We start from the raw sequence: 13,485 nt of genomic DNA on the forward strand, positions 1-13,485 counted from the left end.
AGTTACTCTAGTAAATATGATCCATTTAATTTATTTTGATATGTTCAATTTGATTTTTTAAAAAGTTGTGATAATAAGTAGTCAAAACAATTTATGAAAAAAGCGTTTAAATTTTTTTAAGAAGATATCTTTTATTTGATATGTTAGGTAGTTTAAAAAAAAAATTAAAAAAGTTTTACAAGGAACTCAACAAACAGAGAAATTAAAGGGTGATTTAATATTAAAATAAATATAACATGAAGTACAAAAGATATAATGACTTTTAAATCAGTTTTACTGACAACTATTGGATATGTACTAGTAAACACTTCAATTTGTATAAAATTAAAATAACTACACACACATCCTACAACACATAGAACACAAAATGACTATGTAGGATGTCATGTAAAACAGAATGTGTGTATTTATTAAATTCTATACAAATTTAAGCGTCGACCAAACTGATTTGCCCCATTATCATCATAAAAGAGGAATTGCAGTGTACAAATTGTGTTATGCACTACTTGTCCTTTACCCTTTTCTGTAGAAATCAATCAGTAGCACTGAATGAACTTGCTAAAAGAATACTATAACAAAATAGTATCATCACCTATCCTTTGAGCTCAAATTGACTTGTATTAGAAAAATAGAGCTTGAATTGATCACATTAGCAGCTAAACAACTTTGTCATCACAGTTCTCTCTTGGGGCGTCGTGTTTTGGAAGTGGAAGCTGGGCTTGATATCTCCTTAAATGCCGATGGGCAGAACTCTCTTATCGTACATTTTGCACACCGAGGTCTCAGAGGAGTACATATGGTCTGTCCAAAGCCTACCTGTTTTTATAAGGAACTTCAGGTTCGAGCATGCATTGGGCGCATATTGGGGAAAATAGTTTATCTTCTAGGGAGAGGATATGATAAACTGAAACAAGGGATAACTCATAGTAGACGGATTAAGATTTTCAATTTATCGCCTGTTTCCACCCATGGACTGCAGGTCCAAAGACACCTCAAGTATAGCTAAAGCCTAAGCTTTACTCTAGCTCGAGGTAGCAAATCAAACTTTTTCAGAGATTTGAGAATGAACGAGTATTCATATAGTCGGCTTTCATTATGCAGTGTAACTGATGGCAAAATAAAGGAGCTCTAGGTGTCAGCTAAATATATACAAAAGAAGCAATAAGCACACATTTCATATATTGATTCTGAAAGTGCTACAAAGGTGAAAATGAAGATGCAATGACCAAAAGAGATGGGAAAAGGGGGATAATCAACTAAGCTTCAGAGGAAGAATGACATACCAAAAGTAAATTAATGGAAACCCATTCTTCTCTAGGAAGCCACTGCTGCAACGAGACCCTTGTCTCTTCGGGGGATCTAGTTCCCTGACAGAGTCAAACATGTAGGAACGGAAGTGCTGTGAGATACCGGCTATTGAAATCAGAACCAAGACCTCAGCCTATTTGCAAACTGAGATACCGGCTATCAAAGGCACATCCAAGCAAAATTACTACTTCCTAACAATGTTCCACTAGCAGCCTATAACTAAAGTAAACCAATTCGTGCAAATAAGACAATGCATACGCCCCATTTTCTAGTTGCTCATTATAGCAGTGAAGCTTCTTCTTAAATAGAGTCAAGCATACCTGTTTAGTTCCAGGCCGTGAGACCCAACCAAGTCGATTGCTAACACGATGCACGTGGGTATCTACACAAATCCCTTCAACTTTGTTCCACGCCATAATCATGACCTAAGGAAATTCTATTTAAATAACTTTAAAATGTGAAGTGAAAGGAAAATGAGACAGAGAAGCATAACTTCCTACCAGGTGAGCTATCTTGGGACCAACACCTGGAAGTAGAAGCAACTCGTCCACTGTACTAGGAATGTCTCCATCATATTTAGACACACAAATATTTGCAACTTGTTTAAGGTGCTGAGCCTTTCTTGTGTAAAATCCAACCTGACAATAGCCATAGAAGTTGTTTAAGTAACTCAGTGTGAGGGAAAATGTCGGTAATATCATACACTTACACCATTTGAGCACATACCGGGTATATCAAGCTCTTTATGGTGGCTTCATCAGCTCTATCCATTGTGTCAGCACTGAGCAAACCATTTTCGAGCAGCCGTTGATTTGCTTCTGCAGATTCAGAGGGCATCATTACATACCATAGGAATCCAGAGAAGAATAACATAGCCTCATAAATTTTGGAAAATTAATATCTGACTTCAAGTAATCAGAGTAACCTCTAAGATAGGAAAGGAAAACATATATGGATATGTTACGAACTCATTGAAGACACAACCTATCACAAAGAGAATATAACTGTAGTCCTACTAAGAGATAATGACATTATTAACGAGCATCATATAGCTGAAACTTCCAACATCAACACTTGCCATGAGTAACATGACCCTTGGTCTGGCTTGATAACAATGAACCAACCAGAACAGCAAATCTTCTTTCCTGATGAGATTGTGAAGAAGAAAATAGTAATCAACATCACCATCCTATCAGAAGTGTTAAAATATTATACTAGTTTACTCGGTTAATAAAAGAAAAAGGACACTTTCATTCTCAGTTCTAGATTGTAATTTAGAGAAGTTGCTTCATTTTCTCTCGTTGAGTTTGTTCCAGAAGGACTCTAGTGTTGTTAGATGCCAGAAAATCACCTCCTGGCTTAAAAAACAAAGTGTTGTTTCACTTTTTTTAAAGAAAATAAAACACAGCCAAAGAATACAACCACTAATCAAGCATAGAAAATATGTATGCACCTTAGGTTGAAGAGAAGTCACCCCTTCATCTGGGTCAATGGAGTCCACAGGTGCATGTTCTGATAATCTCATGCTGCGTATACCTTCCATGATCCTTTCCCAGTTGGCAGGAGGTTGTACTGCATCGAATTTGTCTTACATTCCATGAGGTTTTCTAATATTCTCAATGATTAAAGGAACAGTTGCAGACAAGTAAGGAATCAAAGTCCTTTTTCTTTTAACAGCAGAAGCAACCTTTCTATATGGAGATATAGTTAATATTAATACGAAAATTATAACAACAGAAATTGTCTTGCTACTCACTTGACTCAGAATAAACATTGTCACTTGCAAAATCTTCAATTTCTGGATGCCTGAGAAACTGCAACAAGTTAAAAGAATCACATCACTCATTTCTCCTCCTGCAACCTCAAGAACCAAGGATCTATAATATTCGATATTTAAAATAATCTGTGAAGTACATAGACCACAGAAAAGATTACTCTTCACGAAATGAAGTTTTCCAGTCATTGGATTTAAGAGTACAATAAGATTGTTCATAGGAATGGAGCTAAGCCAATAATACATTAACATGAGAGTTAACTTGGCCTCAACCAATATTTTTGTCCTTTTAACTTTAGGCGTGTACAACTAGACACTTATACTCTACAAAATTGAACAGATAGACAAATTTACATCCAAATGTATTATAACACATAAGACACGTGTGTCTACTTGTTTAATTTTATAAATTCAAATGGGACACGTACATACATAAAGTTGAAGGAATCAAGAACACATTTATATATATTATGCCAATAAATAAATATTTCAAATCAAACTTTGGCAAAATAAAAGAAGGATCACAATAATAAACATACTTTTTTATCTGGAGATTCTATCTTCACCTCTTTAGCTATCATTTCCACTCTCCTTTTTCTCACTCTGTTCTTAGGAGCAACTCCATCATCTTCAGATCCTAAAATTAACAATCTTTAATGATTTATTACATAAACCCATCTTCATAATTTGCAAGAAAATATCCAGATTAATGAAAAAGATTACAACTTTAAGCTCAAATTTCAAGATAGAAACAAGATACAAAAAAATCAAGATTTAACTAAACAAAACATTCTTGTAAGCATATTCAAAAGATGTTTCTCTTTTTTTGGGTACCTGGGGTTTGCAAAAGAGGAATTTTTCGTGCTTTTGGCATTGCTGTGAAGGAGATGAATCGAACTGGGAATGGAAGTGAAGAGAGATTTGCAGTGTTTCGAAGAAGAGAGAGGGACATTTTTGGAGGGACTGGCCAGAGTTTAAGCCACGTCTCTTAAAAAATGAAAAAATTAGAGTCCACCTCGTTAGGCATCATGTAAGTGGTAACGAGAGATCTCGAATTTGAATTCTCGGAATCGCGTTTGTCAAGAAAGACTTTATATTCATAATCTGTTATGTTTAAAAAAATCTTAGTAGATAATTCGATTTCCTCTCTTGTAATGTTATTCCTCATTTTCTCTATTCCTACTACCTCATAAAAATTCTTCAATATTTGTGTATCATTTGAAATAATTTTTTTGGATACAAATTTTAATTCGTCTTAGTACTTTGTATTTATCAAAATTGAATAAGATTGATAGATTTATAAACTCATCCTCTCTCATTATAATACTCAACAAAGAATACACCACCCCCTTTGGTTAAATTAAAGGAATTTTAACCAAAAACATTAAACATGAAGATGAAATTTGGCAATGATGTCAGATTTACCTCAATGTCATAGCAAACAGAGATTTAACGTATTACAACGACCAAAACAACATGCCTTATAAAATCCAGTCTGAAATAAACGAAGACGTTATCACTACCTCTTTTTACAATACAAAGCATAAATGATAAACGTTACATAAAGCATAGAGTAAAATAAGAGGATCATTTTTCATCCTTGAGTCGAAGATCTTTCAAGTTGATGATGGAGGATATGGCTTAAGATAGATCCCAATACTCTCAACGGCAGAGTCACTCATGGTGCCATGAAAACCACCAAAAAGATTAGAATTTCCTAAGTGAAAGTTGAAGTGCTTAGCATAAGTTGTAGTCTGGCCAAATGGTCCATAGGAACCCTTGTTGGTGGTAAATTCAATAGATTCCAAACCTTCACCGTTGACATAGGAACCACTTATGGAAGTAAGAAACTCTGATGGATAATTAAAGACAACTGCAGAGAAGTTTGCACAGTAGTGTGTGCCATGCTTATTTGACTGAACAAAGTTGCCATCCTCATACAACAGGAACTGTAGTGACTGAATTGAGTCTTTGCTGTAGGCAACAAAAATCCCAGCAACGTCGCCTCGTCCTTTTTCTTCCCATATCGATCCATAATCGTTTCCCACTGCCCCAACTTTGATCATTTCCATATTCTCTCAACTCATCTAACCACAAACAAAATGTCTAATCTTTTATTAACAAAGAGACTTACACTTTGAAGTAGTGGTGGAAGGACTAAAGCTCACCAATTTTGACTAAATCAATAAAGCAAGTAGTACAATGGTCCCCTCGTTTGTCATGATATCTATTTTTAGAGTTAAATCATAGAAACTTTGATTAATATTGATGTTTCTTTTTTAGTATCATATTAATATGCAGAAAATTAATCAAATTGACTTTCGAAAAGCACAATATAATAAATAATACCGGACGGAAAAAGTATTTCACAAGCTTATTGATTGAAATAATTTTTTCTGCTTTTCGAACAAGTTAATAATTGATTGATATTTTCTTACCTAACTAGTGGAGTTTGTACTCCAATACTAATTTATTGTTCTATCATCATTATAGAAAAGTACATTGTTGGGTATATAGCAAGAATTGATGGAAAATAGAGGGAATGAGAGGAATTTGAAAAGTTGAGAACTTGAAAAGTCCTCTTATGGTTTAAAGTGATGGAAAGAAAAATAGCGTCGCGTTGCTTGCCCGCCTCGGCTTCGGCTTTGGCAAATGATCGAGAGATTATTTTTTGGACAAAGTTTGTTTTAATTATTTATTTAATTAATTAATTAAATGGCAAAAAATGTTTTCAATTAATTAGTTGATAACAGAAGTTGACCGAAATGTTTCAACTTTTTAGTTGACTAACCCGATCCGACTCGGATCCACATGCGACCCGTTTTATTTGAACTTTTACGTTTTGTTTAAATTTTCCGCCATGATTGTTCTGAAAGATTGCAAACTTTCATTAATGATCGTGTGAATTCTGAAAGGGTTTCAACCTTTCAGAACATATTTTTTTTGCCTATAAATACCACTCATTCTTCAGATTATTTTCGAACGTATTTTCTGATCTTCTTTTTCTTCTTATGCACACATTTTTCTTCGTGTACTTTCTTGTTGTGGATTGATTCGCTGACAGTAGAGTTTTTGGTATCTACACTCTACTGATTAAGATCATTTTATCCTGGGAGGTTATATTCCAAATCAAACCTTGGATACTAGAGGGGAATAATTTCCATGTGAACGGATTGAGTAATTAAAATATTATTTAAAGGGAAAAGGGTCAAAAAATACCTTTCAATTTTGATTTATTTTTGAATTTAGTCTCGCCGTTAAAATGAAGTTAATTTTACCCTTCAATTACTAATTTCATCAAAATTATCCCTCATTAAACGGATCACCACAATTGACCCAAATCTTGTAAAAATTCATCATATTTTTCTGCTGCTCATGACTGGTAATCAGCCTTGTTGAAATCAAGAGTAATAGGTTCCAACATTTGTAAGAGTTGACAAACATGGATCAATTGAATTCCTCCTAAACTGCAGCTATCATTCATTCAGAGTTGAAACATTCAAACTTTTACAATATTGGTCATTTACAGTAGACAAGCATAACTCTGATATTTTTAGTTTTCATGTGCCATTTGTTATGACCAAACAATTGGCTAAATGGGAATGGATAACAGGGCATTGGATTAGTTGGGTTAATTAGGTCATCCTAGTGGGTCGGGTTATTGGATTAAAATAGAGAATAAGTTTTTTTTTTTAAAAAAAAATTTGGGTAATTTGGGTCAATTTTAGAGATTCCGTTAAATGAAAAGTAATTTTGATGAAATTAGTAACAGATTAGAGTAAAATTAACTTCATTTTAACGATAAAAATAAATTTAAACAATAAACCAAAATTAAGGAGTATTTTTGACCATTTCTCCTTTATTTAAATCCAAGACTGCCCGAGGAAGCTCCTTAAAAGAGAATTTCAAATCTAAATTACTTGTAAGCTTCATGTTCTGTACATTGTATGGCAACATATTACAATAAATACAACAACAACAAAGTGAAGTCTGAGAAGCATAGACGGTAGTATGAAGAACAATAACATACCTAGCAAGTAAATTTCTGAGAAGCATAGACGGTACAAAGATCTTACCACGAGGAACTTATTTTACAACACAGCATATATAAATGATAAAACGTTTACATAATAAGCCAGCAGCAAGCATAGGGTAAAAGTAAAACGGAAGTACAATCATTTTTCAGCCTTAACTCGAAGAGATCCTTTCAAGTTATTCATGGAGGATATGACTGGCTTAACATAAATCCCAATACTCTCAACAGCATGACGACTCATGGTGCCATGAAAACCACCAAATAGACGATGATTTCGTAATTCAAAGTTGAATCGCTTGCTACTACTTGTAGGCTCTGTACGCCCAAATGGTCCGTAACAACCCTTGTTGGTATTAAATTTAATTGCATCTAAACCTGTTGATAAATACCCATCGCCAATATACGAACCACTTATCGAAGTAAGAAACTCTGATGGATAATCAAACAGAAGCGCACAAAAGTTTTCAGAGTGGTCACTGCCATGCTTATTGGACTGAACATAATTGCCATTCTCATAAAACAGAAACTGAAGAGACTGAATTGTGTTTTCGGTGAAAGAAACAAAAATACCAGCAACTTCACTTCGTCCATTTTCTTCCCATATGGAACCAACATTGCTTCCCACTGGTCCAACTTTGATCATCTCAAATTTACAAAAAAAAAAACAGGGGAAGTGAAATATGAAGTGAATAAAAGGAAAATGAAGAGAGTGATTAATAGTACAAGAAAATAAATAAGAGAGTAAATGCACAACTACCACTACACAGCGAAATCTCAGAGACGCTTATTTTCTTTTTGTAATTTTGTGCATCTTTTTGACTTACGTGACATCCATATATTTCTCACACGTCTCAATTGTGCGAATTCACGGAGTATACCACGTAAGACAAAAGATGTAAAAAATTATATAAAAAAATAAGTTTAGAGGTAATAAAACCTTAGTTTAGTTAACGTGTGTCTCTAAAATTTTAATCGTAATCTAAGGAGATACTTGTGCAATTTCTCTTACAGTAAAGAACTGAAAGTGAAGTAGTGGTGGTGTAAGCAGCGGCAAGGTGAGGGAGGAAGAGGTTTATAATGAAGTTGAAGAGGTTTGTTGCTCGTATTTGTATTGGAGTCTGATTAATTCAGATTTACGTAAATCTATTAAAGATTCGTCAATGTACAGGACTGAATCAAAACTTCTAATTAAGAGTGAAATAGTATTTGTCACAATGTTTAATGGAGAAACTTAATAATTAAGGACGGAAAAAGAATCAATCAATTATGATCCTATCGTTCGTACCGCAATTAAGATGCGTTGAATGACGTTCCCAAATAGAATAGAATATTTATCATAATCAAACCATAGTACAGACTCTTGTTGTTCACACTCTTTAAATGAAAACGACTAATCATCTTCTTTTCAAATCGAATAATTTCATTATGGCTACTCCACTATCAACTATTCGAATTTTCCGACGATATTATTCTTATAAAAAGTGCTAGATGATTCTCTAAGAGAAAATAAAAATAATAATAATAATAATAAACAGTTTATCACACAAACAACACCCAGCAAAAAAAAATTAATTTTAAGAATTAAAACCTTTACTAATACGTCGTTAAATTGTTTGTAGCTTGTTAATTGTTGTAGCTAAAATATTTTTAATAATCCATTTCTAAATAGTATTGACGACACCCTAAATATCTAGGTTCTAAGTAAAACAAATGACAAATCCAGTACTTTTTATATGAAAAAAATTAACAAAAATATATAGAAATTTTAGGAAAATAGAGTAGAGGATCAATACATATAGGTTAACCAAAACAACAAAAATACTTTGTGTAAAGCTAAATCAAAATTAGTAAATAAACAATACAAACTGTACTATATCATATATTATACAAATATAATTAATCTTCTTATTTTTCCTCTTTAACCTTAACTTGAGAATCTTTAATCTTGATCACAGAAGATGGAACATCCTTCACATAAAACCCAATACTCCCAATAAAGCCCTTAGAATTCTCAGTGCCATGAAATCCACCAAAAAATTGATGATTTCCTATTACAAAATTGAAGTGAATATTTTCTTTGCCATCAGTTGACGTAGTACCAAATGGTCCATAAGAACCTTTATTCGTACAAAATTTTATAGATCTTAAATCAGTTGACTTTTTATTGATACGTTCGAACGAACCGCTTATAGAAGTAATAAATTCTGATGGATAATCCAGCATAATTGCATCGTTCATTTCATAATAATCAGTACCATATTTAACTGACATATGTAATTCTCCATTCACATAATTCAAAAACTGAAGTGAATAAACTACGCCTTCATCATAAGAAACAATAATTCCAACTAATTCATCTGCTTTTTCTTCCCAAATTGATCCACCACGTCCTCCAATTGCCCCAATTTTGATCATATCCATATATTGTATAGTTTTATTGTTGTCTTTTTTCAAAAATTGTGGATTTATGATATTGGAAGATTGAGTTATTATTATATATATATATATAGAAGAGTTTTGATTAAGATATTTATAAGTCGTAGTATTAATTACACCTTTACAAGTATGTTGCTCTTTGATCTTCTATCTCGAAATAGGAGTTTTTGGTGCTTCGTTTCTCACTTCCAATTAAATTTTGGGCATGACCATTCAATAAATTTCAACATTTTACCAATAATTTAATCATTTTATTTTGGCCATTGTGTCTTCCATTAATATCGACCTAACTCATTAATGAACTCCTAAAATTGACACTAATCTTCACTTAGTCATCTTAATTAATTGTTGTTTATTTTAAATATCTAAAGTCATAGTACATTGTGTTATTTTAGCACTTTTTTAACAATTAGGAAAATATATATAATCTGTATAACACACTCGCTGATGACATGTTGAAGTGACAAATTAAATAAATCACACGGTATATACATTAAAACTAATTTTTAAATAATACTCCATTTTAGAAGAATGGACAAGAAATTAAAAAAAAAAAAAAAAACTCCGCCCACATCGTCTTCTCCATACCTCTCCCACCCCACCCATCGTCTTTTTCAAGTTTTTCCATTACCATTCTTCTTTGTGACAACATGAATCATGACTTTTGTAATGGATTGAATGTTTTTTTTTTAATCTCTTCGTGTTGAAATTTGTTTTTTATTTGTCCGTGGCATCGTCTATACTATTTCTCCATAGAAGGAGTTCAAGTTTTGAGAGACGGTAGCTGAAAATGAGGAAAAAAATGAAAAAAATATAAAACAAAAAGATTAAATGAGTCTTTCACGCGCTGGTATTGAGTGTATTACATTCACTAGGCCATGTCAGTAAATAAAGTCAAAATAACACAACAAGACATAACATTAAATGTCTAAAATGAACAAAGCTTAATTGAAATGTCTAACTGAAAATTAGCATCAATTTTAGAAGGCCACCGATGAATTAGACCATTAATATTTCCGATAATTTAAATGAAGCGAATTGATATATATGTACCCTTTGAGAAAAGAGATAATTAAGCGAAATGACTTCTCATTCAATTTTACATCACAAAGTTGAAACTCAAAATTATTCCCGAAATCAGATTGTCAAAATTTTGTTGACAAAAGATAATCCATATATTGTATATTATCTCTTGTTTAAATCTTACGGTGAATTACATTTAAAATAGAAGGTTAAAAATATAGTTTTATTTCCAAAATTATTTTTAAAACAAAATTGAATACGGTTCAGAAAATAATTAGGCAACAAAGAGAAAAATATATGCATTTATATTTGCGAGATATCTAAACTATAAGAGAAACATACTTTAGGCACATATGAATAGGATCCATTCATATATAAAACTGTGACAAAATAAAGAGACATTTTAGAGAATCCATACATATATATCAATAACCAAATTAACACCAAATGAGTAATTAAAACTACTATATAGTTAATTTTTTTTTCATTTTCCTTTTCATCATGTCCTGGCAAATATTTTTTTATCAAAGAGAAAGGAATGTTCTTCAAGTAAAATCCAATACTTTCGATTCCATCACAATTCTTAGTACCATGAAACCCCCAAAAAATTGTTGATTTCCTATAACAAAGTTGAACTCAATATTATTATTTCCATCACTTGATGGAGTACCAAATGGTCCATAACAACTTTTATTGGTACTAAATTTTATTGCTCCTAAAACTGTCGAATCTAGAGGTGAGAAAAAAGACTTTTTATTAAATCGTTCAAATGAACCACATATCGAAGTAAGATATTCTGATGGATAATTAAAAATAATTGCACTATAGAATTTACAATGTGTAGAACCATATTTCTCTGAACTAACAAAGTTTCCATTCACACAATTAAGGAATTGAAGTGAATAAACTTTGTCTTCACAATAAGATATAAAAATTCCAGCTAATTCATCTCCTTTTTGTTCCCAAATTATTCCACCACGTCCTCAATTTTGGTTTTATTCATAGATAATTATTTTCTATTGTTTATTAATAAAAATAATTGGAGTAATATTGATGGAAGATGTAGTTTTATTTTTTTAATTATATATAGAAGAGCTGATTAAGAAGTATTTTGAGTCGTATTAATTAGTATCGTTTGTTTTTCTATCTCGAAAATAGTAGTGTGATGCTTCGTTTTTATCTTTCTATTTAATATTATCGTGCGTTTAACCGCTACAACAAAATAGATATTTAATCACAATAATCGAGTTAATGCTATTGTATTTTAAAGTTATTAAAACTATAAAGTTTTGATTATAAATACTCATATTTATTATTGTCATTAAATATATACTCTCTTTTTCCTGATTATTTGTCCATTTTTTACTTATTAGTTGTTCCTCATTAATGTTCATTTTGAAAAATCTAGAAATGACATTTTTTTTATCTATTATATCCTTAATTAATTATTTTGAAAAATATATAACTTTTTGAAAATCTCAAGATTTTAATTAATTTACCTTATAATTAATAAAAATAAAATGATAGACTCACTATGCTATGATAATTTTTTTTAATATATGTGTTAATTTAAAAATAGACAATAAATTAAGGACAGAGAAATATGTAACGACAATTATATTATTATCGGCGGTGGTGAATGAATTTAATTGTTCATATTTTTTCTTTTAGACAATTCCTATTTACTTGTTCATTTTGACAAATCAAGAAAGAACAATTTTTTTTCTATTATATCCTCATTTAAATTTCTTGAAAATTTCTAAGTTTTAATTCATTCTTTTTGAAATCATATTTAATAAGGATAAAATCGTAACTTCATTGTGTTAATAATTGTTGTCTTAATATATTTCTTTTCTAAAGTGGACAACTAAATAGAAACAAAGAGAGTAAGTGATAATTGAAATAATTAAGAAAATGCTAATGATAATCTTTTAATTCTTCCTTTTTAGCAAAGTTAATAAATCGTAATTATAATAGTAAGAAACATATATCAAAGAACACTTCAATATTTAGTAGTGGAATTACCAAATAAATAAATTTATTTAATTTTTGGTTGCGGAGTACTTTTGGAATGATGATGAAAACCATCGAAATTAAACGTTTCGTTTGAACCTTTTGAATGCGTTTGGCATGAAAAACATAGTATTTATTTACATATTTGATTGATCAAAATATTTTTTGAAAAAAAATTGTTTCATAAATGACATTTCGAATTCATAATGACCTCCTCCTCGAAACCACTAATGGGAAAAGAAACCCTTCCTCCACAAGATATTAATAAATTTTTAACGTCTAATTAGATTGTGAATCATACAGATTAAGAACAAAAAGAGCTTGATATATTTTCTTTCCCCTAAAATTTAATTGAAGCCATAACCTTATACTTTTATTCATTCGACCCAATTTAACACAATTTTTTACCCATCTAGAAAAAAATAAAATATTTTCAGAATTTTCAACATGCTATTTTTACGAGTCCGGAGCCTAAAGGGTATAAAATGTTAATAAAAATTCCAAAATGGTATATGAATATTTATTTTGACCAAAAGGGCAAAATCGCTGGAAGGGCAGCGACTTTGCTTGCCGAAAAAAGTAAAATCGCTGCCTTGACAGCAATTTCTAAATTTTTTTTAAAAAATAATTTTTTAATAAATCGCTCCCTAAGGAGCGATTTTCTTAATTTTTTATTTGAAATTAAAAAAAAAATAAAAAAATAGGAGCAAATCGCTGCAAGTGCAGCGATTTGTCTCCAATTTTCTTTTATATTTTTCTAAATCAATTTTTTAGAAAAATTGTAATTGCTCCTTATTTTAAAAAATTATTAAAAAAAAATTATTTTGGAATAAGTAGTAGAAGAAAAATTTAAAATTAAAATTTCTTTAAAAAAATTAAATTTTAATTTTAAAAA

At 31.0% G+C, this 13,485-nt stretch overlaps 3 protein-coding genes across 5 annotated transcripts; all 3 read right to left on the reverse strand.

Moving 5' to 3' along the window:
• Window positions 1–388: 388 nt before the first annotated feature.
• LOC101262253 (endonuclease III homolog 2, chloroplastic-like) lies at window positions 389–5,220 on the reverse strand. Of its 3 annotated transcripts, none has more exons than XM_026032802.2 (10): window positions 4,508–5,220; window positions 3,622–3,733; window positions 3,065–3,122; window positions 2,762–2,880; window positions 2,387–2,453; window positions 2,035–2,126; window positions 1,809–1,946; window positions 1,629–1,733; window positions 1,284–1,367; window positions 389–816 (listed from the first exon to the last, which is right to left on the reverse strand). In XM_026032802.2, exons 1-10 carry the CDS (start codon window positions 4,516–4,518, stop codon window positions 673–675), a joined length of 930 nt encoding a protein of 309 aa, XP_025888587.1. In that variant the 5' UTR covers window positions 4,519–5,220; the 3' UTR covers window positions 389–672. The 3 variants fall into 3 exon arrangements, with proteins under 3 accessions (XP_025888587.1, XP_019071321.1, XP_010326700.1); XM_019215776.3 differs by having other exon boundaries at window positions 3,622–3,719; window positions 4,508–5,190; XM_010328398.4 differs by having other exon boundaries at window positions 3,622–3,719; window positions 3,917–5,165.
• LOC101262560 (inactive protein RESTRICTED TEV MOVEMENT 1) lies at window positions 4,699–5,154 on the reverse strand. Its single transcript, XM_004247575.5, has one exon. The coding sequence runs from the start codon at window positions 5,152–5,154 to the stop codon at window positions 4,699–4,701; it is 456 nt and encodes a 151-aa protein (XP_004247623.2).
• A 2,037-nt stretch (window positions 5,221–7,257) lies between the features above and the next one.
• Window positions 7,258–9,539, reverse strand: LOC101257601 (jacalin-related lectin 24-like). The gene is made up of 3 exons (XM_069289629.1): window positions 9,302–9,539; window positions 9,042–9,235; window positions 7,258–7,761 (listed from the first exon to the last, which is right to left on the reverse strand). Exons 1-3 carry the CDS (start codon window positions 9,537–9,539, stop codon window positions 7,258–7,260), a joined length of 936 nt encoding a protein of 311 aa, XP_069145730.1.
• Between the last annotated feature and the right edge of the window lie 3,946 nt (window positions 9,540–13,485).

This window comes from Solanum lycopersicum, chromosome 9 (genome assembly GCF_036512215.1).
Source record: "Solanum lycopersicum chromosome 9, SLM_r2.1".
NCBI lineage: Eukaryota > Viridiplantae > Streptophyta > Magnoliopsida > Solanales > Solanaceae > Solanum > Solanum lycopersicum.